The following is a 27,200-nucleotide window of genomic DNA, read 5'->3' on the forward strand; positions in this document are numbered from 1 at the left end:
ACTACAGCCTCTTTCAGACATGATATGAACGTTATAGCAGTTTGACACATCAGTCTTGTGCTTGCGTGCCAGAGTCACGTTTATTTTGAAAAACCAATTTCAATCGAAAACCAAGTAAAGAAAAGGAAGAAAGGAAACCAAACTAATAAGCCCCAGGTCATAGAAGCATGGTGTCCTGTTACTATAGTAATGTGCCATTGTTGTTTCTGTGATAACACGTGTTGGATTGACCTGCCTGTCAGTCGTCATGGGAACAACTGAATTGTGATAGTGGCATTTTTACTTTCACGATTCTTGCCATTGTGTCTGTGCAATTTAATGTTACTGTTGCCATAATGGCTTAGTGCTGTGATGATAGTAAGATGCCATGATGTATTTCCCATGAGCCTTTGCTCTGCATGCATTTTCTTTGTGCTCAGCTAAGTACACTTGGTCTCAAGAGCTTCACATTTACATTTCATTGCTTTGTTGTTGTGGCAGTGCCCACACTAAATAATAACATTCAAGTAGGCTCTATAGTATTGCATATTATACAACTAAAAGACTGCAATTGTTTGTACATGTGCATATTATCAGCTTCAGAACAGGATTATCTAACCAAATTGGAAAATTAGTTTGCACTCATCCTCTTATCCTGCCAATCTGCTGCTTTATCAAGATTACTGAGTGAGCTTATGAAATTCCCAACCGGGCCCTCTCTCTGTTGTATTTAAGTGAAGCTGAAGGTGGAAAAGATGCAGAGGGGATGATCCCTGCTCTCAAATGTCCTCCAGGTCATCCAATTTTAATGTTATCAGTCGCTTGAATGGGCGTAATCCATGGTTATCATCCCATAAGCATGGGCGGGTAGCGGCCTGCTCCACCTGCTGGAAGGCCAGTAGGTTGTCATCATCCCATTGAAAAGGCTGATATCAATGTGTGTTGTTTAGTGGCGCCCTCTAGCGGCTGTGGTAATTATGAATGACGCCGAGGCAGAAGTGAAGGGGAATGCACGGAAACTGAGAATTAAACAAGTCGTTCTTCGGGTGAGTGTGAAAACACATGCAAATACGCAAAACACAAGCAAATAGAGAAAACATCTTCATCAATTTGACAACACAAGCACAGCATTTAGAAAATGCACTGCAAAGACCACAACACAACTCAATCAGAAAAAGCGCCGCAAATAGACCAGAACACAACAGAAGTGTTTCCAGAGGACACTTAAAAGTGATGCACATGTCTGGACATGCATGTGATATTATCAAGTTATTTGAAGATAATTATAATTTCACATTATAACGTGAAAATATCAGAATATTTCATGATAGCGATGTTTTCATGTTATAACGCCATATCGTTAGCTAACTAGCCCGTATCAATCACATTGCAGTTAATCAAATCAAATAAATGAATGATACACATTATAGTTGGTCTTTCTCAACGGCACCAAGTTGGTCTTGGTCTTGCTAGCCGGCTACCGCTAACACGCTATCAATCAGCCATTAAAGTTAGCACGCCATGATCGTTATAACGTGAAATTATAATTATCTTAAAATACCGTGACAATATCACAAGCGTGTCCAGACGTGTGCATCACTTTGAATGGTCTTCTGGAAACACTTTGTGTTTCACTTTATGTTGTGTTGTGTTGTGTTGTGGTCTTTGCAGTTTTCTAAATGCTGCGCTTGTGTTGTCAAATTGATGAAGATGTTTTCTCTATTTGCTTGTGTTTCTTAAGTTGCAGTGCTGTGAGCCCTCAGGGCCACCGTACATGTCAAAAAAAAAGTCAATAATGCATTTATTTTTCATCTTTCATTACATCTAACCTTAGAGAGGCAGTTTTGTGGCGTTTTAACTCAATGTAATCTCTTTGATGAAGCCATTGAATGGGCTGTTAAGGACCCCAGCCCCCCTACACACCCATTCTTATGGGCTGATTACCACTGATCACCAAGTGAACACCAAGAGCAGAATTAAAAACAAAGTTCTTTGGACAGGTAACAGCATTACTGTGGAGAAAATTACAAGCCGTAAAATTAAAAATATTAAAGTGAGGTTTAAGACTCCCTCTTTTTCTGTAGTTCTGCTAAATAAAATAAAGGCGCTAACCAGCAGCCACACAGGCTCACAAGCATAGTTTAAAGAGAAGCACTGTTTGAGTTCTACTTTTTAATGATAAATTGGATAATGAACAGTTTGAGAGCATATTTCCTTCTCAGTGGTACCACAAACTGAGAGCAGGTTTCCTAGAGGAGCAGATTATCACAGCCATTTTAATCACAAGGCATGATTAAGAAGAGAAACTGCTGCAAACTTACAGTAAATATTATGATTATATCAGCAGACATTTTGGCAGAGAGAGAGAGAAAATTACATGCCACAAGACAATAACCTTTAAGCTTTACTACTCCTTTAAAGTATAATAGGCAGAAAATATCACTTCAGGTCGGCCTTTTTTGCAAAGCGCTAATGTGGTGTAGGCGTAAAAATAAACAAATTTATCTTTGCCTTGAGCCAATGGAATTTATTAAGAAGCTGTACTTAGTATTTTCAGAAGGCTGATAAAGAGCACTTGAAATAAGGTATTAGCTATAAAATAGGGGAACTACATCAAAGAATATAGTGATATTGCAGTATTAATATTTGGTTTGCTACTTTTTTGCTACTGTTAAGCACCATTTTACATGAGCAAACAGGTTTTGTGGACTGTTACCAAAAAATAAATAATAGGACATAAATAAGACATAATATTTGGTAATATTTGGCATTATTTGCACTGTTGTTGTTTTGTTTAGCCATGTTTAGGGCTTAAAATAAACCGTTTACACAGTACTTTGCAGTTTTATTATTGTATAGCCATGTTTAGGGCTTTAAATAAACAGCTGTTTGCACTTGATGTATACACTTCAATGTTTACATTTTAAAATAAACTGTTTTATGTTTTTTTTTTGACCAAAGGTGTCTATTTGTGTCATACAGTAAGATCGACCCATTGTACTCATATGAGGACATTGCTTTTTGAGAGAACCACTTATGGTAGAAAGCTAAAATTTTGAATTTAATTGGGCCCTTCTGGTCCCAAACAGCAAAGAATGTTTCTTAAGGTTATGATAAACCCACTGTCCTCATACGAGGACATCAGTTTTTGCAAAAACTACTTCCTGTACAAAAACAAAGTTTAGTTATTATACTTATTAGGTCCTACTCATCACAAATAGCAAGGAGAAATAAAAAATGCACACCAGACAAAAGCTCGGGTCTCAGGAGGTTATGGTACACCTAAGAGATTTTAGGATCTTACAAGCTCAGACCAGGAACAGTTCACCAAATTTGAATGTTCAGAGGATTGGGGGTTTCCAGTGGTTTTCAGCCCAGGTATGGGCGAGTAGTCCACCTGCTGGTAGGCCAGTAGATTGTTATCAGGCGAGTTAATGGACAGCTATACTAACATGTGTTGGTGTCCTCTACCGGCCGTACTAATTATAAAGTATAAACCAAGAAAAGTCATTCTTTGGGTTAGCGGATTGAACCGACTTTCCCCCAGGGGACCAGGTTCATGTCCCATGTTAAAACAAAAGCCAACAATGTTATTTCAGTTAAAATGTGTGCATCAGATTGTAAAATGCACACATTGTCTGTCTTATTATACTTTAAGTTCTGGCATTTACATGCATTTATTCTCCTAACCAGTAACGTTATTGTCCTAACCTTAGAGAAGTGGTTTTGTAGCGTCATGGTAAGGAAACTGCTGCCTTTTAGCTGCACTAACCACTTTCAGTGACCGGCCATTGAATGGGCTGATTACAACCAGTGGCGGTTCTACACAGGGGCCTTCAAATTAATAATAAAATTATCAATTTATAGTGATGAACGCGGAACAATTCTTACCTATTTTTTTGTTCAACAATATCTCATTGTTCAAAAAAGGAGCCCAGAATGTGTACATTGTATGATAGTTTAATTGTGCAATAAAAGCTTTTATATATATGAAAAAAGATCATTCTGACTATACTGCACTTTCAAAATAAAAAAAGTTATTGTGCACAAAAATGAGAAATGTCATTGTCGTATAAAAATATTTTTTATTGTTGTTAAGCCTCATTGTTTCAACCAATGTATTTATATCTTCCAAATATACTTAAATTAGATGTTTAAATGAGCTAAAATAAAGATTTTGAATGCTTAAATATCATCTTTGCCATATTTTCATGTGCTAATGTGCCCCTCTGATTAAACACTGGCCCCTCCTTGGCCCCCACAGTAAAACTGGTCTAGAACCGCCACTGATTACAACCTTATGTTTTTGGATTTTACTGGAGTAAATAAGACTTCAGATCAGCATCTTCACAATCCATCTGTCCGTTTATCCACCCATCCATCCATATTGAAGTCACATGTTCAGGTGAGAGTCTCAGAGGCAGCAAGGCAAACAGATGTTCTTTTCCTGGCTAAATGCCTTCTTGTTCCTAGGGATCCCCAAACTCTGCCAGGCATGCTGGGAGATGTAGTCACCTTTCAGTGAGGAGTAGACAAATCTTCTATCTTATCCTTTCAGCCACCACCATTAAGACAGACAGAGCCCCTGAATGAAAGTGCTGAAAAAAAAAAACCCACCACCAGATCTCAAGTCACAAATTAGATCCAGCGGCGCTGACCTTTAGAGTTGAGTTAAGAAGAGGTCAGTATCATGCTATCGTGCCGAATCACAGCAGGATGGAGTGAGCTTCCTGGAGTAATGGCTGGTAATATTATTATCTCACTTAGTTTAATGGCCACATCAACCCCCCCTTCATCAGCTCCTTGAGAGGGGAGACAAACTGCAGGCCTTTTCTCCCGCAAATCAGACAGATGGAAAGAGAGTTAGGTGGAAAAGAAAGGCGTAGATTTAGAAGAAACGATAAGAGGGCAAAGAGAGGAAGTGGGAAGGTGTATGTCAGCTAATCTTGCGACCACAATGTTGAGTTAGCATTGATACGCTAATGCAGGGGTGTCAAACTCAAATACACAATGGGCCAAAATTTAAAACTTGAACAAAATCGCAGGCCAACATTGAACAAATAAACCTTTTAATATATACCAAACATGTTTTGCTTTCACATTAAATATGGAACCAGCAACGCTTATAAACATACAATATATAACTAAATAGTGCTAACATGCAAAATCAAATTTCAAATAAAAAACACATCAATGTCATTAATTTATTAAATAAAAATTAAACAAAAACCGTATGCCTCTTTTCTATTTGCATCCTTCTGATTTAAATATCAAAATAAAGTTTTTCAACAGGTTAATACATTTAAAAATAAAATAACAATAATAAATCTAGTATTAGCGGTAAATGCGCCGTATAATACCGGCAGGTCAGCTTTTATAGTACAATAATTATATAATAATTTGGTATTGCCTCGCGGGCCAAATAAAATGACACGGGCCAGAGTTTGACACCCCTGCGCTAATGGCTACTCTTGTAGCTGTAACAAGCAGCGCCGCTAGCATCAGTTAGCCACTAGCATCAGTTAGCCACTAGCATCAGTTAGCCGCTAGCTTTCGCTAATGACCGAATTTAACCGCTTTCCTGCATTTCACAACAAAGAAATAAGAGTTATCAGAACTATTGTCCCTTGTTGTGAACCCCAACTTAAAGATATAAGTAACAACAACTCACAAACTTGTTGTAATATTATGGTGATATACAATTTTTAATTTTCCACCCTATTTCTGATGTAATTTGACAGTGTTTTACTGTAATTTTGTAACTGTAACATTTTTTACAGTGTAGACCAGGGGTGTCAAACTCAAATACACAGTGGGCCAAAATGTAAAACTTGGACAAAGTCGCGGGCCAACATTGATATTTATTGAAAAAATTGACCTAAACAAGTTCAAAGGAAATGGAACAAGCAAAGCTTGATATAACTTAATATTGCAAACATGCAAAATCGAATATCAAATAAAACAAACAAACACATCAATGGCATTCATTTCTTAAATAAAATTTAAATTAAAATCGTTTGTCCCTTTATTTTATATGCAGCCTTCTTTAAATTTAAATTTAACAGTCATCTTTTTCCACAGGCTAAAAATAAATGTGAGAATAAAATAACAATAATAAACCAAATGACTAATAATAATATCCTTCAATGAATGTGCAACCATTCAAGCCTTGGACTAGCAAGAAAAAGTGCATAAAGACAACTTTAATTGTTGCTCAGTTTGCTCCACACTGATCTACTGTGTTCAAGCCAGAACACCAGCAGAGCATTCTGGGATTTGTAGTATTATTTGCGCTGTATAATAATAATAATTTGGTATTGCCTTTCTGAATTTAACCGCTTTCCTGCATTTCACAACAAAGAAATAAGAGTTATCAGAACTATTGTCCCTTGTTGTGAACCCCAACTTAAAGATATAAGTAACAACAACTCACAAACTTGTTGTAATATTATTATCTCACTTAGTTTAATGGCCACATCAACCCCCCCTTCATCAGCTCCTTGAGAGAGGAGACAAACTGCAGGCTTTTTCTCCTGCAAATCAGACAGATGGAAAGAGAGTTGGGTGGAAAAGAAAGGCGTAGATTTAGAAGAGGGCAAAGAGAGGAAGTGGGAAGGTGTAAAGATATATAAAGATGTACAGAAAGATGACGAGGTGGATCGGGGGGAAATGAAGAGTGAGATGCAGCAGACAAATAGGGAGTGCAAGGAACAAGTCAGATGGCAATAAAACGAGAGACGGGGAAGGAAAGACGGGAGGGAAAAAAAGAGTTAGTGACAGCGGCTATTATCTGCCTCCTCCCTCATCTGTCATCATCAAAGCGGGGCTGTCACCACCTCCGTGCATCAACACCACACTACCACCACCTGGGACTTTTCATGGAAATGAACCAGGAAAAATGACTAAATCTAAAGTTTAAGGCAACTACACTGTAAAAAATGATCTGTTTAATTTACAGTAAAATACCGGCAGCTTTGGTTGCCAGAAGTTCACCGTAAAAAATACACTTAGTGGGTTTTCTACACTAAATTTAAATGTAATTATCAGCAAAAACTGTAATTTAGATTGAATATTGTGTCATTCATTCACACGTCATGGTATTTCTCCATTAACTTTACATGCAAATGTTATATTTTTACAGCAAAACTGTGTGTTTCCTACAGTTTATGACAGTAAAAGTAAAAGTTTTGTGCTATTCTTTGATTTACGGCAGGGGTCTCAAACTCAAATTACAAAAAAAAAAACACAAAATTACCAAAAAAAGACACAGAATTACCAAAAAAAAAGACACAGAATTACCAAAAAAGACACAAAATTACCAAAAAAAGACACAAAATTACCAAAAAAAGACACAGAATTACCAAAAAAGACACAAAATTATTAAAAAAGACACACAATTATTAAAAAAGGACACATAAATTACCAAAAAAAGACACAGAATTACCAAAACAGACACAAAATTATTTTAAAAAGACACAAAATTACCAAAAAAGACACAAAATTACCAAAAAAAGACACAGAATTACCAAAAAAAAAGACACAGAATTACCAAAAAAGACACAAAATTACCAAAAAAAGACACAAAATTACCAAAAAAAGACACAGAATTACCAAAAAAGACACAAAATTATTAAAAAAGACACACAATTATTAAAAAAGGACACATAAATTACCAAAAAAAGACACAGAATTACCAAAACAGACACAAAATTATTTTAAAAAGACACAAAATTACCAAAAAGACACAAAATTACCAAAAAAAGACACAGAATTACCAAAAAAGACACACAATTATTAAAAAAGGACACACAATTATTTTAAAAAGACACAAAATTACCAAAAAAAGTAATTAAAGGGACCTTCCACACACAACACGGTAAAGTGCCATTCATATAAAACTCACATTAAACTTTCATATCAAGGTGGGGGCCACAAAATATTGTCACGAGGGCCACAATTTGCCCGCGGACCGCGAGTTCGAGACCCCTGATTTACGATAATTAAAAGTATCTACAATGGTGATATACAATTTTTAATTTTCCACCCTATTTCTGATGTAATTTGACAGTGTTTGACTGTAATTTCTACAAACATTTTTTACAGTGTAGACCAGGGCTGTCAAACTCAAATACACAGTGGGCCAAAATTTAAAACTTGGACAAAGTCGCGGGCCAACATTGATATTTATTGAAAAAATTGACCTAAACAAGTTCAAACGAAATGGAACAAGCAAAGCTTGATATAACTTCATATTGCAAACATGCAAAATCGAATATCAAATAAAACAAACAAACACATCAATGGCATTCATTTCTAAAATAAAATTTAAATAAAAATCGTATGTCCCTTTATTTTATATGTGGCCTTCTTTAAATTTAAATTTAACAGTAATCTTTTTCCACAGGCTAAAAATAAAGAATAAAATAACAATAATAAACCAAATGACTAATAATAATATCCTTCAATGAATGTGCAGCCATTCAAGCCTTGGACTAGCAAGAAAAAGTGCATAAAGACAACTTTAATTGTTGCTCAGTTTACTCCACACTGATCTACTGTGTTCAAGCCAGAACACCAGCAGAGCATTCTGGGATTTGTAGTTTTATTTGCGCTGTATAATAATAATAATAATTTGTTATTGCCTTTCTGGGCCAAATATAATTATACTGCGGGCCGGAGTTTGACACCTCTGGTGTAGACAAAGTCAGCTTTTCTGTGACATTATGTGAAGTGTCGTGGTGTAGTGAAGCCCCGCCCGTCTGGGGATCGGAGCAGGTGAAAACAAACGCTAACAGTCATTTGCCAGGAAGCGTTTGATCCGGGGCCGGGTCGCCTCTGGCTGTCTGCTCTTTACAGCAAGAAAAACACCTAATCCACCTTGAAAGAGAGAAAGGAGAAAACAGCGAGGGGTAAAACAGAAGAAGAAGACCAACAGAGAGAGATGATGACAGGTGAAGAGAGGAAGAGAGACGGGGGGATGGAGGTGAAAGGGGAGATTGATAGCTGGGGAGAAAGAGCGGAGACAGCCACAGATTAAACTTTTATGATGTCTGGGGGAATGCTTGACTTGGTTTTAGCGATGCAGCAGCTCATCATAGAAAAAGCAGCTTGGGAATGTCAAACAAGCAGGAGAATCAGTTATAAATTAATAAGTTATCAATTAACAGTAAATTGTCCCTTCAAAATAAGAGCTCAGCTGTTTGAAAATGTGCCACCAGTACAGTTTAACTCACTATGACTCTAGTAAGGTTTTGTGAGGTTGTTAGAATAAAAATAGTATTTGTTTATTTGTTTATTGAATGGATCCCCATTAGCTGACGCCTTGGAGACTGCTAGTCTTCCTGGGGTCCCCAAAAAGACATAACATGACATACAAACAACATAAACAAAAACAATACATACAAGAAAAACAATAACAAACTCAATGAATACATACAATACTGTTTAAAAAAAATTCTACATTCATATTTACCCAACAAATGTTATACTGTAAAAATCATTAATTCAGATGTCTATAGTGTCAATATCAGCTGTATACACTTATAATTTGTCATTTCATTAGAGAACATTTAAAAGGAAGAATCATCCGGCTACAGATATAGCAGAGAAAAAGAAATAAAATAAGAAAACAAAATAAATTGCAACATATTAGTAATTATTCATTTGGTGGGCGGCATCAAGTGTGTCTTAAGTAATTTTTTGAATGACAATTTGTTTTGCGTGCTAGAGATGCGAGGAGGCAAAGAGTTCCATGACATTATTGAACGATAGATAAAATAAAATAATGTTATTGAGTGTGCTTGAAAAAGCACACTATATTCTATTCACTGGGCTTATTTCTAATTGTATTATTCTTCCGTTTCTTCTGTGTTTTTTTCAGTCGAGTACTTAGAGTTTTGGTCACACATATATTTGGTAACTTCAGGTAATATTTCGAGAAAAAAGTTACACATTTACTAGGTTTTAAGTGGCAAATCAACAAGAAAAAAAGTTGCAGATTTAAGAGATTTAAAGTGGCAAATCTGTGTGAAAAAAGTCGCAGATTTCTGAAAAAAAAGTTGGGAAAAAAGCAATTTTTTTCTCCCAGATTCACCACTTTAAACCTCATAAATCTGCACATTTTTTCTCGTAGATTTGTCACTTTAATCTCATAAACTTTTTTCTCAAAATATTATTTTCATATGTTTTTTTTTTTTACACATTCTGGCAGTATGTAATATCCTCCAATATTCTCTAGGGTTGAAATTTGGAATTTGCAAGTATTTCAATGCGTGCCCTATTAAGGGTTAATAAGATTTCATGAAATTAAAAACCAGTCTGGGTCTTGCTAGCCAGTAAATTACAGATGATGGTCAATTGCTGAGGTTGCTTGCTCCTAGTTTGGGATAAATGTGCTGGAGTGAGTATGAACCACACTGCAAAAAAAGAAAAGTCGGGTGAACTCAAAATTTCAAGGCAACAAACTTCGATAAAATTTTAAATGTCAGCTAATCTTGCGACCACAATGTTGAGTTAGCATTGATACGCTAATGGCTACTCTTGTAGCTGTAACAAGCAGTGCCGCTAGCATCAGTTAGCCGCTAGCTTTCGCTAATGACCGAATTTCCCAACAAAGAAATAAGAGTTATCAGAACTATTGTCCCTTGTTGTGAACCCCAACTTAAAGATATAAGTAACAACAACTCACCAACTTGTTTTTTTTTTTTTTTTTTAATCTTTTTATTGGCATTTGTAATTAAACAAAAAACAGGTTACAGATTCTGTAAGTGTACACAATAACTCCCCCCTTCCCCCCACCCCATCCGCCCATATCCTCTACGAAAAAAAAGGAGAATACAACAGAGAAAGTAATGCAATAAGGAAAACAGGAGAAAAAAGAAAAAGAAAAGGTAACAGCTGAATCGACTGCTAAAATAAAAAAAAGACTATACATGTATATATATATATATATATATATATATATATACATATATACATACATATATACACACATATACATACACATACATACACATATATATACATATACATATATATACATACACTTACACATACACGTATACATACGTACATACATACATATACATACACACATATATACATACCTATAAAGTATATAAAATAAAAATAAATGAATAAATAAAAAATTATAATAATAATAATAAATAAATAGATAAAAAAATGATTAAAAAAAGAAAAAGAAAAGAGAGAAAAATATAATTTTTTTTTTAAAAAGACAGCAATGGTTTAAATTACCAGTTTTTCACCAACATATGTAAAAATATCTGCTAATCCCAGTTTGTTACATCAGTCAGGTTATCGAAATAAGTCAAAAAAGGCATCCAACACAACTGGCTTCCTTTGTTGTGCTAACTTACATTATTGCCCTAAATGTCAGTAATTTATATTTCCAAGTTTTACCAACTTAAATCACTGTTTTAGGCTGTAGTTGGCTTTTTGGCAGTGCCGGATGTTGTTGCCAAACAGACCTGTTATGTGATCTCTTTCCCCGGAGGGAAAACAAAGTGTAAAAGTGGTGACTTTCAAACAGCAGAGAGTATCTGGATGGATGGATGTGGTGGATCTCAAGGACAGATTTTTTTTATTTATTTATTTATTTTTTATTTATTATAACTTTGTTTCACAAACATCAAAAATATACAATTCATTACAAAAGAATTTCACATGTATAATCTACGCCGGGGGGAAGGGCTTACAATAATATATTTAATAGTTCACAAATATCAACTGTTTTGATAGCTTTTTGTTTATTGGACAATTTAATAGAGGCGATGTACTGCCTGAGCTCATGGTGAAAGGCAACAAAAGATGGTTTTCTTCTAGCAAATTTGCATTTATGAATATGAAATTTCGCCATCAGTATGATCAGGTTTATAATAAATATTTCGTTGAGTTTTTCTTTATTTTTGTCGAAGAGCCCAAATAGTACATCTCTCCAAAACAATTTAAAATCTTTATAAACATTTCTTGCAATAAAGTTACAAATCTCAATCCAAAGACCTTGGACAAAGGGGCAGAAATACCAAAATAAATGAGTGACAGTTTCAATATTTTCAGAACAGAAAGTGCATTTCACATCAGTGTCTATTTTGAATCTACTAACAATGTGTTTGATTGGAAGGATAAAATTTATGAATTATTTTAAAAGAAATTTCTCTCACTTTATTGGTTATCAAATAACGGTTGGGTAATAGCCAGATCTTTCTCAAGGACAGATGGTTGTTGGATCTCAGGCTGCTCACAACATCAGCTTTGACTCTGTGCTACTGTCTGTTGTTCATTTTGTCGACATCTTCTGCACAACACATCTGTTTTCTCTCTCCGTCTACCTCTGCCCTCTCTCATGTCTGCATTATGTGTAGCCAGGTTTCCATCCAAGGATATTCTAGTATCAAATAGAAAATCATAATTCCTAATTAAATAACCACTCAGGTGTCTTTAGCTTAACAAAAGCAATACCAGCAGTGGTAACGCAAACAATTAACTTGACTTTTTCTGTTTTCTGCAACTTTTTTTTAACCTTAAATTAACAAAATTTTAGGGGGAAATGTATTTTGCTGATTATTTTTCATAATAAATTATGATCCACCTATAAAGGTCTTACTGTAAAACAGTACATAATAGGGACTTTGGGTTTTATTCGTCCACCAGAACCTTCCTGATCCATAAAACATGCCTGGTACAGTGTAGTTTCTTGTTTGTTTGTCTGTTTCATCTGCAGAGAGCATAAGAAATCACAACATTTATAACATTTGCTGAAATCGCAAGTAAATAACGATATACCCAATATACATTTTTGAGACTTTCCATTTTTCTTGTAAATGTGTTTTTTGACACTCTGGTGATGGAAACACATGCAATCTGTGTTTTACTTTTTATTTATGGCATTTCGAAAAGTTCACCTAAAATTAGCTTGGCATTTGGATGGAAACAGAGCTTATGTGTGATTATTCATGTTTCTTTTTTCTCCTGTTTTTTGCTTCTCTTTCTCATCTCTCCTCATCTTAATTTCTCATCATGCTTACTCCTGTCATCTGCATTTCTTCCACTCTGCCCCTTCATTTTCTGCTTATTCTTTCCCTGTATAATTTCGCTCTATGTTTTGCATCCTTTCGGGTCTTTTTTTCTTCTATCTTCATTTTCTCTCTGGCCTCTCCTGCCAACTCTTTCTTCCTCTTCCTCTTCCTCTTCCTCTGTCCTCTTCTATCTCTCCGTCTCTCTCTCAGATCACAGTGAGTGTGGCTCAGGGCCGAGTGCAGAGTCCCTCGCCTCAGCCTCGTTATAAAAGCTATGCCTACACCCAGGCTGCATATGTCAAGTCGCCCGAGCAAAAGAGGAGGCGTTTTACTGATCAGGTCCGTGTCTTGCAGCACTAACACTGTCCATCTGTCTGTGCATGTTTGGCTGTACATCTCTTGTTTTGTCTGCCCTTGTTAGTCTGCATCATTGACAAAAAACGTCCATCATACCAAGTCTGTGATTTTATACACAAGCTCACATAAGAGCACTTAATCTGAATGTTATCAGACGATTGAATGGGCTTTATCAGTGGTTTTCATCCCATCAGCATAGACATAAAGTCAGGTGCAAATATGGTTTAACACTTAAACATGTATAACAAAATGTGGTAACACTTTACAATAACCATCATTTATAAATGGTAAACAGATTTATAAAGCAAAGTTACTATCCGATTTATAAAGCAGCATTTATAAACTGTATATAGACCATTTAGAATGGTAAATACATAATTTCTTAATGTCTAACTAACTCCATCATTCATAAATTACAAATAGATGGTATATTAATGTAAGTTTATAGTTACTTTACCATTAAGAAACCATACATTATAATGAATAGTTTATCAATAGTTTTAGTTGCACTCATTTTAACATTTTTAACACCATATTAAGTATGTTAATGATTTTGAAATGATTAATTTACCTTTAAGAAATTGGTTGAAAACATTTAAAGATTAAATATGTATAGCACTTTGTAAATGGTTAATAATTGGTTTATAAACCATCTATAAACATTATTTAGTTGGTTATTGTAAAGTGTTACCCAAAATGTTTCTCAGTGGTTTACAGAATTATCAGAAGTACTTAATAACATACTAAAAGTTTACCAACTTTTTGACTCCAAGAAATGCCCCATTTTCAAAATGGCGGCCGCCAGGTCTTTAAAAAGACCATGACTCCTTTTAGTCAGGCGGCTGAGCTAAATAAAGAGGATTTGCTGGACAAATTCTCCACTTTTTTTTCTCCACATGCTCTCTATCAGCAAAGGTTTCGATTTTTGATGGGAGCCACTTCATCAAGATTGCGGATCGGAGATGGCAGCCATATAAAATCTATGAGAACCAATATATCTTCCAAGCCACTTAGAAGCCATTTTCGGGGTCAAAGAATCATTGATGATTATTTGATCAAATAGATATGTTTGAAAGGAAAATGCAGCCTTTTACCAAAAACAGCTGCCAATTAATGGGCTGTTAACAACCTACTCCACCTGCCAGGAGGTGGAGCAGGCACCTACTTGCCCATTCTTATGGTATAAAAACCACTGATAAGCTGCTATTCAATCGTGTCATGAAATTTGAAATGGGTGCAACAAGTCAATAAAACTTGTTAAGTTGGACATATTTTTGCTCATGCCCATCAATAACAGCCAATGTAATTCATAGTTTGAAATGTATTGTATTTAGCTATTGATGTGATACATTCATTGTAACAATTCATGAGTTACAAGTAATACTAACTGTGCTTATGGGATATTCTTATATTTATCAGTGGTGATACTGACAGCAACTTTTTTAGCCGATGCAGGTGAGCAACATTAAGAATCAAAATTGGGTCAACTTCCTAATATTTAGATTGACGTGACTATATAAGGAGGGGGGGACTGAAGCTGTTACAGAGCTCCTTTGTTGCCAAAAACTTTTAACCCTCTATGGTACGCATTTTGATGCCAGTTAGGAAAAAAAACGTTTGGAGTGTTTTTTTGTCTTAAAATAGACTAAATAAATATGACCTGAAGAAATTTTATAATTCTTTTTTTTTTGTTGTTGGAGTTTTGGAGTTTGTTGCCCGTAGGCAACATTGTACCATAACGGTGCACAAGTGAAAAATAAAGTTTTTAAAATCAATTCTAACATAATTTATTTAATAAACATGTGTAAAAGATTCAGTAGCTTCAACAGGGTACAATACATAACATTTTAAATTTAAAAACATTATAAAAGGAACTTTTTAAACTGGTTTCTTGTCTGAATGTGGCCTGTAGGAAACATTGTACCATTGAACCAACGACCCATTGAAATTAATGTCTTGAATAGTCTAAGTGTATGAAATTGTCAAAAATGAAGGTTTACTAACTTATCAGTAGGAATTTATTTTTTCCCCAGATGAAAAAGGGCAAGAAAATTTGTTTTGAGTGTTTTTGTGGCGCAAAATGGCAAAGCTGTTTGCTTTGGGAAAGTCTGCAAAAAAGTATGCTTTAATTTGTCATGTGACAAATTAAGGCATTGCTATTGGTTCCCTATACTCTTCCCTCTTTTTTAAAGTATTGCATCACTCAAAAAGATGCATTGTAGAAATTTTACAGGCCAAAAATGGGGCAACACCGTACCATAGAGGGTTAAAAACACCAACGAGAACCACTGTTGCAACATTAAGAATCAAAATTGGGTAAACTTCCTAATATTTAGATTGACGTGACCATATAAGGAGGGGGGGACTGAAGCTGTTACAGAGCTGTTGCTAATCCAAACTAAAAGAGTCGCTGTGTACATCACTACCTTTATAAACTCAAACTGCCAGACAAGTTGTATCTTATCTGTCACCAGGACATACAACATTGCCTCCAGCACCCTGGAACACAACAACAGAGTCACTGTTCACCCAACTGTCTTGTACTTTTTTTGATATGTCCTCTGTGTTCCACAACATGACATTTCAAAATGTTCTGATGCATTTTCAAAGCCATCACCGTGCACCGCGTCACTAAATGTGGCCCGCAATCTACTCCGGCTCGGGCAGAATGGATTTAGAGACTGTGTCAAATATTAAATGTAGCAGCAGGGTGTCTGCTTGACTTGGCTGGCACCTAAAAGGCATCACAAGAAGAAAAAGATAATTTGTCAGATCAGCTTTATTCTAGCACACCCCCTGTTCTTTGAAAAGTAGGATGTAAAGCAGAAGCTGGCATAAAAAACCCATCTCATCACACCGAGGTTTCTCAAAGTTTCCCTTGAGAATTTCAAAACGCTTTGTCCTCAGTTTGCCTCAGTCGAGCATGTTAACACATCCAACTTATCAGATAAAGATAGCATTAGCAGAGAGCTGGATATCTGCTATTTATGTTTCATATTTGATGACTCTACAAGCTGTACACTGAGTCTGTAGCAGCAGACAAAACCCAGAGAAAGAGAGAGAGAATGAGGCTGGACAGTTATCAGCCCGGCGGATGGGCCTTGTGTATCTTTTCAGGACCTTATTACCAGAGAGAAGAATAGAGCGAGAGGAGGAGCGTGGCGCCAAGATAAAAAGAGAGAAGTTGTTAGTGTCCAGATCAGTAGTGCGCACACAAAGAGAGATATGGGGAGAGAGAGAGAGAGAGAGAGAGGACAAGTTGTTGAGGTTGGACAAAGGCCAGAACTGCTTGTCGGCACCGGTAATGGCAAACACTAACAGGCCTCTCTCTATCTTCTCTCTTCACCTTTCCTTTCTGCCGCCTGTTTTTTTTTCCTCTACTTATCTCTCTGCTTCCCTTCCTTTATTCCCTTTACTTCTCAACCCCTTTCTAACCCCGACACCGTCTATTCTTCTCCTCCTCATCATAACCCTCTTCACAATCACCCCCCGTCTCCGTCTGTTATCCTCCATCCATCCCTTTCTTTTCCCTCTCTAGTTCCTAAGTCCTGCCCACGAGGAGCTCCAGCGGGGCCTCAGTCCTCTGCCTCCAGGCTCCACCAGTCTGGAGAGCTACCAGGCTGCCCTGGAGGAGGTATGGACCTATAAGACGTCTTATATTTAATGGATTCTTCTGTTTAAGGACAAGTCAGCGTTCTGTATCTTTCTTATGGTCAACAAATCCATGGGTAAATAACAACCTGGTCTCACAGGAATCCGTGAAATAGCCACGGATTTGGCTTAACTCAAAATCCGTGGAATAGCCACGGAATCACTCAAATTTCCGTGAAACTGACACGGATTTGGCTACAATACAAGTTAATGACAGTCATATCCCGTGGCTATTCCAACATACAAAGTGATTATGTACATTCACTGAGTGAATATTTAGAAAATAAAACATATATTTCTCGCTAGAAATGTGATCAAAATCCATTTTTATGCAGAAACTAAGTCAAAATATTAATTTTTTCACTAAAAATGAGAGAACTGTCCGCCATGTTTTTTGTTCCGACCACCGGGACCTTGAAAGTCACGTGACTTGGAACAAACCAATAGGAACAAATATTAACTTGCATTGTAGCAAAATCTGTCATTTTCACGGAAATTTGAGCGATTCCGTGGCTATTTCACGGATTTCGGTGAGACCAGGTTCGTAAATCGGTAACACTTTATATTAAGGTCCTTGTAATAACCATTAATTAACAAGTAATAAGGCCCTTGTAAGTCCTTACAAGATGCTTATTAACATTATTGTGTGTTTATAAGCTTATATAAGTGTTAATAATGGCATTACAAACACCCATGACCCACCCATTATGTCTTTGCCATGCCTTTATTAATCTTATTTTGTTTGCTTATTGGTATTAAAATATACTTTATTGCTCATCTATTATAAGTTAACTATAAGTTAACTATGCTTTTTGCAACTACCGGATCTAAAGCGAGAACAATGCCTTATTACTTGTTAATTAATGGTTATTAAGGACCTTATTATAAAGCGTTACCAGTAAATCTAACAAACAATAAATGTATCCTACTGTCAAGTGTGTTCAGCCAAATCCTGTTAAATATATATTATTCCTCTGTGCCACAGAGCTCCTTTGTTCCTAAAAACTTTTAACCCTCTATGGCAGTAGTTCTCAACCTTTTTGAGTCGTGACAATTTAACATGCATATTGTCCGCGACCCTCGCTCACTGAACACAATCTCACACGCACAGTTCAGATCATACAAACTCAGTAGATACAATGAATTTTGGACAAATAATGAAGCAGACAACAACTAAAACATCTCTCTGACCAAATTGACCAAAGAATTACATAAGATTAAGCAAAAAAGGACTCATATTGACCACAAAATGACAACAAATGACCACAAAAAGACACAAAATGGCCCTAAAAAGAAACTAAATGACCAAAAAAAGACACAAAATGACTAAAAAAGACATTAAATGATCAAAAAAGGAAACAAAATTACCAAAAAAGACACAAATTGACCACAAAATGACCAACAAAAGACACAAAATGACCAAGAAAAGACACAATGACCAAAAAAAAGACACAAAATGACCAAAAAAAACACACAAAATTACCAAAAAAGACACAAAATGACAAAAAAAAAACCCACAATGACCCAAAAAAAGACTAAAACACATTAACACATGAACACTTTAACACAGTGGAGACAGAGCTGACTTCCAAAATGATTTGGCGACCCCCAGAAATCATCTCGCGACCCCAATTGGGGTCGGGACCCCAAGGTTGAGAATGGCTGCTCTATGGTACGCATTTTGATGCCAGTTAGGAAAATGTTTGGAGCACTTTTTTGTCTTAAAATAGACTAAATAAATATGACCTGAAGAAATTTTATAATTCTTTTTTTTTGTTATTGAAGTTTTGGAGTTTTTTGCCCGTAGGCAACATTGTACCATAACGGTGCACAAGTGAAAAATAAAGTTTTTAAAATTAATTCTAACATAATTTATTTAATAAGCATATGTAAAAGATTCAGTAGCTTCAACAGGGTACAATACATAACATTTTATATTTAAAAACATTATAAAAGGAACTTTTTTAACTGGTTTCTTGTCTGAATGTTGCCTGTAGGAAACATTGTACCATTGAACCAACGACCCATTGAAATGAATGTCTTCAACAGTCTAAGTGTATGAAATTGTCAAAAATGAAGGTTTACTCACTTATCAGTAGGAATTTATTTTTTCCCTGATGGAAAAGGGCCAGGAAATTACGTTTTGAGTGTTTTGGTGGCGCAAAATGGCAAAGCTGTTTCCTTTGGAAAAGTCTGCAAAAAAGTATGCTTTAATTTGTCATGTGACAAATTAAAGCATTGCTATTGGTTCCCTATACTCTTCCCTCTTTTTTAAAGTATTGCATCACTCAAAAAGATGCATTGTAGAAATTTTACAGGCCAAAAATGGGGCAACACCGTACCATAGAGCAGCTGTTCTCAACCTTGGGGTCGGGACCCCAATTGGGGTCGCAAGATGATTTCTGGGGGTCGCCAAATAATTTTGGAAGTCAGCTCTGTCTCCACTGTGTTAAAGTGTTCATGTGTTAATGTGTTTTAGTCTTTTTGGTCATTTAATGTCTTTTTTTGGTCATTTTGTGTCTTTTTTGGTCATTTTGTGTCTTTTTTTAGTCATTTTGTGTCTTTTTCTGGTCATTTTGTGTCTTTTTTTGGTCATTTTGTGTCTTTTTTGGTCATTTGGTTTCCTTTCTTTCGTCATTTTGTGTCTTTTTTTAGTCATTTTGTGTCTTTTTTTGGTCATTTTGTGTCTTTTTTGGTCATTTTGTGTCTTTTTCTGGTCATTTTGTGTCTTTTTTTGGTCATTTTGTGTCTTTTTTTTATTTTGTGGTCAATTTGTGTCTTTTTTTTTGGTCATTTGGTTTCCTTTCTTTAGTCATTTTGTGTCTTTTTTTGGTAATTTTTTGTCTTTTTTGATCAATTTGTGTAATTTTGTGGTCAATTTGATTCTTTCACAGACAACATGCATGTCAAATTGGGTGTCACGACTCAAAAAGGTTGAGAATAGCTGCTATAGAGGGTTAAAAACACCAACGAGAACCACTGTTGCACTGAGTAATATGCAGCACTAAATGTCGATAAATCCGCTGCTGAAAATAGTGCCAACAAATTCACTATTTTCGTCCTATTTGAGTAATGTTTGTGTTTTAATGGATTGCATCTTCAGTGGTATTTGGAGATATTAACACACTTGGTTTGAACCTTTCATGGGATTTGTTGCCAATTAGAAGAACAGAATAATGTTTCTGTTGGTTTTGAAGGTGTTGACGTGGCTGCTGTCGGCTGAAGATGGGCTCCAGGGCCAGCCCTCCATCTCCAACAACGTGGAGGAGGTGAAGGAGCAGTTCCACACACATGAGGTGAGAGCCAGAGGAGTCAAGTCCTGCTACAACAAGAGGGCTTGTTGGCATAAAAATGCCATTTTTTTTCTTTGTTTCTATCAGCCTCCTATTATCTACAGCAGCGGTTCCCAAACTTTTTTAGCCGCGCACCCCCTTCTATTTCCCAACCGGGTTGACGCACCCCCAATCCCCCACACCTTCAAAAAAAAAAAATGCAAATAAGATTTTTTATAGCCATATTAAAGGTGGAGGACGATGACAGGCTCAGGATCAGAGGCAGAAAGCAGATCAGTTGGGAAAATGTTATAATATTTTGAGCTGCGTTGAACAAAAATTGCAGCAAATTTAAATGAGCGTGGAGTGAACACGACCCCGTCATCATAACACAGGCTGGAAAAATGATACAAGAACAAGAAGATAACTTCTTCTACGCTTCATTATAAGGTCAAAAACAACCAAAAATAGATGCAAAAATGACAAAAGAAGACACAAAATTATCAAAATAGACACAAATTGACCAAAAATACATGTAAAAATGACCAAACAACCAAAAAATAGATGCAAAAATGAACAAAAAATGACACAAAATTGAATAGCCTGTATTTATTAATGACTTAATAACACGTCTTTATTGTGTGGGGGAAAAAAAATGTAATTGTGTCATTATCAGACCGCCATTACATTTTTCATCTCGCGCACCCCATAGCAGCAGCTCACGCACCCCTGGGGGTCCACGCACCACACTTTGGGAATCCCTGATCTACAGGTACATTTAAAAAAATTAGAATATGAAAAAATGTATTTTTTTATGGGGTAAAATCTGGTATCTGAATAAAAATAAGTCCCTTCTTTTAGTTCAGTTCCGTTTGTATTTTCATTCAACCTTTTACAATGAAGACCCTCACAATACTTAACATTCATGAACAGGGCCTTGACAATAACGTAAATCTGTTCTTGTAAATTAAATGATTTGAGTTGAAGCTAGATAGTATATCAGCAGTATCAGAGGGGCTGTAATCAGTTATAGGATTAGGAAAGTTTTCATTTCAGATTCTTTTTTCCTCAACACAGCCTTCATTTGATATTAGAAAGATGGCAGGGAAAGCACATGAATTAAACTTTAACAAGATGTTAATTGTAGTTATAGCATGAGATGTTAAATATTTTACAATCATAGTTTCTTGCAGTAGTTAAAGGGCAGCATTTGTGTGCCTCTGGTGGTAACTAAACAATTTTCCCTTTAGAAAAATTATGTTAAAATAATAGCAGCGGTTCATTCATAGCAACAAACCCTGTCCAAGAACTAGTGAAACTGTGCAGCCAGGGTTTGCAGTAATGAGTGTAAAGTGGCCCATTCCCCAAAAAAACTAAAAAAACAATCTCTGCTGAAGGCAAATACAGTTTGGAAAAAGGCAGCAAACCAAAAAAAGAAACCTTAATAAAAACTTCCCGAAAGTAATTTCATCTCTGTCTCCACTGTGTTAAAGTGTTCATGTGTTAATGTGTTTTAGTCTTTTTGGTCATTTAATGTCTTTTTTTGGTAATTTTGTGTTTTTTTTGTCATTTTGTGTCTTTTTCTGGTAATTTTGTGTCTTTTTTGGTAATTTTGTGTCTTTTTTTGGTAATTTTGTGTCTTTTTTGGTCATTTGGTTTCCTTTTGTCATTTTGTGTCTTTTTTTTAGTAATTTTGTGTCTTTTTTTGGTAATTTTGTGTCTTTTTTGGTAATTTTGTGTCTTTTTCTGGTAATTTTGTGTCTTTTTTTAGTCATTTTGTGTCTTTTTCTGGTCATTTTGTGTCTTTTTATTATTATTTTGTGGTCAATTTGTGTCTTTTTTGGTCATTTGGTTTCCTTTCTTTCGTCATTTTATGTCTTTTTTTGTCATTTTGTGTCTTTTTTTGGTCATTTTTGATCAATTTGTGTAATTTTGTGGTCAATTTGATTCTTTCACAGACAACATGCATGTTAAATTGGGGGTCACGACTCAAAATGGTTGAGAAAAGCTGCCATAGAGGGCAATTTTTGGGATTTAGCAAATCCCACAGTGCCTAAAACAGTGAGGTCAGCTTACTCTGGGTAGGAAAAAAAACATTGTTTTTAACTTATTTTGAATTGATCTGTGACTGTTTGCTTGGTGTGTCCAGTGTTACAGGAATGTGCAGCTGTTTTTTTCTTAAAGCTAACTGTAAGTGTTGATTAACCCTGATGGATGCGGGCTTACAGGACCATTGCCTTACTATCGACTTTTATGCTCTCAAAATTGAATCAACCCCGACCATTTCGCTGTGTGAGACCCTGGAAGGATCATATAAGAGTTAAGTGCTTTGAGGAAACAGATTATGCACTAAGGTGAGAGGTGGAAATGTATTTTGAGAGCAGTTAAAGTGAATGAGGGTCATCCAGTGGGAGTAGAGGATCAGTAATTAGACAAACTGAGTGGACTTTGCATGAAAAGTGTGTCTGGCTCCGTCTCTACCAGGGGTACATGGTGGAGTTGACCACCCACCAGGGCAGCGTGGGTCGGGTCCTCCGTGCCGGGGCGGCCCTGCTTGCGGAGGGGAACCTGAGTGAGGAGGAGGACTCTGAAGTCAGGGAGCAGATGAACCTCCTGAACTCCCGATGGGAGCACCTGAGAGTGGCCAGCATGGAGAGACAGACCAGGTAAATACACTCTGTCTAAGGTTTTTAGGCTGCTCTTTTTTTGTACTGTGGTGTGCTTTTATGAAATTTTGTACTTGAATGGGTGCTGTGTGAAGTACAGTTATTGCTGTAGGCTATTTTATATTTGTCTATCTTTGAAATGTTTTTCTTTATTGTTTTACTATTTATTCTGTTTGTTTTGAGACATGTCTATGGTTAAACCAAAGAGGAATTTCCACTCAGTGGATAATAAAGTTTTCGTATTCGTATTCGTATTCGTATTCGTATTCGTAACTCCCAATGGGAGCACCTGAGAGTGGCGAGCATGGAGAGACAGACCAGGTAAATACACTCTGTATAAGGTTTTTAGGCTGCTCTTTTTTTTGGTTGCTCTGCCACCAAGGTTATAATAGTTTTGGATTTTTCATTAGTTTTAGTTTTAATTTCGTTGTGAATTTTTGTTTTCAAATTCAGTTAGTTTTTAGAGTGAGTTTTATAGTTTTGGTTTAGTTTTTATTTTTTGAAAATGCTTAGTTTTAGTTTAGTTTTTATTAGTTTTAGTGTTAGTTTTGGTTTTTTTGTAATGGGCTATGTGTTGGGTGCTACATTCAAAGTGGTCATAATAAATATTGCCTTTATTTCCTTTGGTTTATCATCTCAGCCCCAATAAGGTTATTAACTGTTTTGAATTGTGGTTGGAGTGTAAACATCCAAGTCTCAGTAAACATATTCACCATGTGTTCCTGCATGTTCAAATAGAAACACTGAATTATGAATGAAAAACGTTGACAAAAACGAAAACTAAACATTTCCACTATAATTTTAGTTAGTTTTAGTTTGTTTTGTAACCACGCAATACAGTTTCAGCTAGTTATTGTTTTTTTAAAAACTCTAGTTTTTATTTTTATTTCAGTTAACGAAAATGTTTTTTCAATTCTAGTTTTCGTTATTTCGTTAGTTTCCGTCAACTATAATAACCTTGTCTGCCACTTTGGTTTTGTGTAAAATATCTCAAGAACTGCAGGATAGACTTGAATTTGGTTTGGATATCTATGTTTAACCCTTAATATTAATAATTAGGACTCATTGAAATACTTGCAAATTCCAAATTTCAACCCTAGAGAATATTGGAGGATATTACATACTGCCAGAATATGTAAAAAAAAACATACGGACCCGGGGGAGGGGGGTCATATTTTGAGAATAAAGAGATTTAAAGTGGCAAATCTATGAGAAAAAAATGTGCAGATTTATGAGTTTTAAAGTGGTGAATATGCAAGAAAAAAGTTGTTTTTTCCCCACTTTTTTTCTCTTAAATCTGCAACTTTTTTTTGTTGTAGATTTGCCACTTTAATGTAGTAAATTTGTCACTTTTTTCTCGAAATATAGTCAAATTCTCCTCGTACAAGTCATTGAAAAATAACTCTTTTTAAATGTTTCACTTTTACATTGGAGGTCCAGGTCAATAAAGTTAATATTATTACATTATTATCATACTGATTGGTCAGATGTCATGGTGTCACCAGTGACGTAGCCTGATCTTTACTGATTAGCTGGAAGAAATCCATGTGGTTCTACAACCAAACAGAGAGACATGGGGACCCCATTGATATCCACTGAAGTTACCAAATATAGTTCTTCGCCCGATAAAGGGGTTAATCATGTAATATTTAGATTTGTCCAAAACTAAGATGACCATGGGCAACATTGCACCTGCTAAACATCTGCATGTAAGTCATTTTAGCATGTTGCCATGCTCACTTGATCTGGAGGTTATTATCAGGCGGCAACCTCCGGGTCTGAGCAGGGAGGCAAACCAGGAAGTGCCTTAAGCTGCATTCTACCCAAAATTCCAGCAGGGGGCGCTAAGTGTGGCTGCAAAAGCATTTTTGTCCATTCATTTCAATGCAAAATGAGAAAACTTCTCACTTGATTTATTAGCTCAGAATTTTTTTTTAGGACAACATTATACTTAATATGACTATAACTGTTACACTCACTACAGGGCACCGAGAACAAAAGACGTTAATATCATGAGCCATTAAAGAAGCTAATAAAAACCTGCTGAAACTAGACTTCTGGGATGATGATGATAACGACCAGATTGGCTGCCGTGCTGATGTTTGCATTTAGCTCAAAGCATGACTCTGCCTAGCATGGCTGTCTACTATTAGTCTTGTTAATTGAAAAGAGGGTTTATCACAATCTGAGGAGCTTTAGTATTACAAATATACGATGAAGTAGTAGAGTCAAAGGTGTTTTTCCGGACAGATTTTGGAATAAAAACCAGAAGATGAAAGAACTTGGAGAGAACTGTGACAGAATTAATTGTCCAAATGAGACACACACACAGAGTTTCACATTCTTTCTTCAATCTTAATTTAGGGTTATGAATAAAGTTCCATCTCTCACACAGAATGAAGATCCCCACAGTAGCAACATTTATGGACACAAAGAACAGCGGCCTTTCTAATTATGGTGATCCCAATGATAACTGACACCGAGCCAAATTTAATTAACTGTTCAGCTATCTACTTTGATAATCTTGTTGATTCAAGCACAAAACTGTGCAGACGTGGCCTGGACTACAAAATACTACTTGGACAAAACAGCAAAGGGTCTGTTTTAAACCAGGAGTGAATAAAAGAACAGGGCTGAGGGCTTTTACCACTTCTACCAATTAAATCAGCAGGAGTCACTGCTGGGGGCATCAGCCTTTTTAACCACACCATCTGCCCTTCTGAACTATTTTTGAGCTCGACTCTCTTTGATGATGGCGAACCCCTGCAGGACCAACATGTGATTGACAGCACAATGAACTGTCTCTCACCCCCAGACTCCACCAGGTCCTGATGGACCTGCAGCACCAGCAGCTGCAGCAGCTGACAGACTGGCTGGACGTGACGGAGGCTCGGATTAAGAGGATGGGGGCGCAGCCGCTGGGTCCCGACCTGGAGGATGTTAAGCACCAAGTTGAAGAGCACAAGGTTTGTGTTGCTGGGAAGTTATTAATACAACAAGACGACACATTTATGTCCCTTTTTTGTTTTTTTTAAACTGTAATGTTTATTAGGTTGTTTTTTTTTCATGTACACAAGAGACATGCACAACAAAAGAAAAAACACTTAACATTAATAAAACAGTATCAACATTCATGGCTGCGGGTATCCATATTCTACAAAATCAGATTCATACAGTTTACAGTTCACATGTCTTTCGTTATGTCATACAACACCCATTTTTTCCACTTTGAAATAGAAACATCTTCCTTCAGTCGAAGTTGGTAGGTCATTTTTTCCATACAGTATATTTCTCTTACAGTCCCTAGCCATTGTTCTATGGCAGGAGATTCAGTCTTGTACCAGTTCCTTGTTATTGTCTTCTTGGTCGCAATCAGCAGTATCTTGACTATATAACTATCATTACCAGTTACACTTTCAGTTACATTTCCAAGGTACATGATTTTACTTTCATTTGGTATTTCATACCCCAATATATCTTTAATTATGGCACCGACATCATCCCAAAAGGAGCGCAGCCTGGGGCACATCCAGAAAATATGTGCATGGTTAGCTTCCTTGCTCCCACATGCCCGCCAACATAGTTGTTCTGTAGCACTTTGTCCCCTTTTTTGTTTTTAACATTAAAAAAATCGACTTCCAGAGAGCACTTGCTCTGGCTGTTGCCAAATACAGGTACCATAATTTTCGGACTATAAGCCGCGCCTTTTTCCCCATTTTTCAATTCTGCGGCTTATATAACGGTGCGGCTAATCTATGGATTTTAACAGCTAACGGCCACTAGGTTACCTCCTAAATCTATGGATTTTACAGGTTACAGTCAACCAACTTTAACTCTATGGGCTCTATGACCGGTCCGCGAGGAGTGGCGAGCTCCAGCAGGAGTTCAATATTTTTTGTCAATTATTTCAGATAGTGAAACTTGTATATTATATAGATTCATTACACATAGAAATTTTGATGATTCTGGTTTACAGATAATGAAATCACAAAACTCAGTGTCTCAGAAAATTAGAGTATTACATAAGATCAATAAAAAAAAGGATATTTTAAACACAAATGTCATGTTTCTGAATAGTATGTCCATTCCTATACACTCAGTACTTGGTTGGGAACTTTTTCACAATATTCAAATTTTCTGACACACTGAGTTTTGTGTTTTCATTATGTCTAAGCTAGAATCATCAAAATTACAAGAAAAACAGGCTTGACATATTTCACTCTGTGTAATGACTTTTT

General features: G+C 36.1%; 1 protein-coding gene across 2 annotated transcripts in view; it reads left to right on the forward strand.

Moving 5' to 3' along the window:
* Window positions 1–27,200, forward strand: part of dmd (dystrophin) — a 432,308-nt gene that overhangs the window by 177,624 nt on the left and 227,484 nt on the right. For both annotated transcript variants that reach the window (XM_059327929.1, XM_059327930.1), the window contains exons 10-14: window positions 13,227–13,355; window positions 16,912–17,007; window positions 20,222–20,320; window positions 22,781–22,962; window positions 25,778–25,928. In XM_059327929.1, coding sequence (XP_059183912.1) covers window positions 13,227–13,355; window positions 16,912–17,007; window positions 20,222–20,320; window positions 22,781–22,962; window positions 25,778–25,928 — 657 coding nt within the window. The remainder of the gene's footprint in view (window positions 1–13,226; window positions 13,356–16,911; window positions 17,008–20,221; window positions 20,321–22,780; window positions 22,963–25,777; window positions 25,929–27,200) is intronic.

This window comes from Centropristis striata, chromosome 24, assembly GCF_030273125.1.
Source record: "Centropristis striata isolate RG_2023a ecotype Rhode Island chromosome 24, C.striata_1.0, whole genome shotgun sequence".
Lineage (NCBI taxonomy): Eukaryota > Metazoa > Chordata > Actinopteri > Perciformes > Serranidae > Centropristis > Centropristis striata.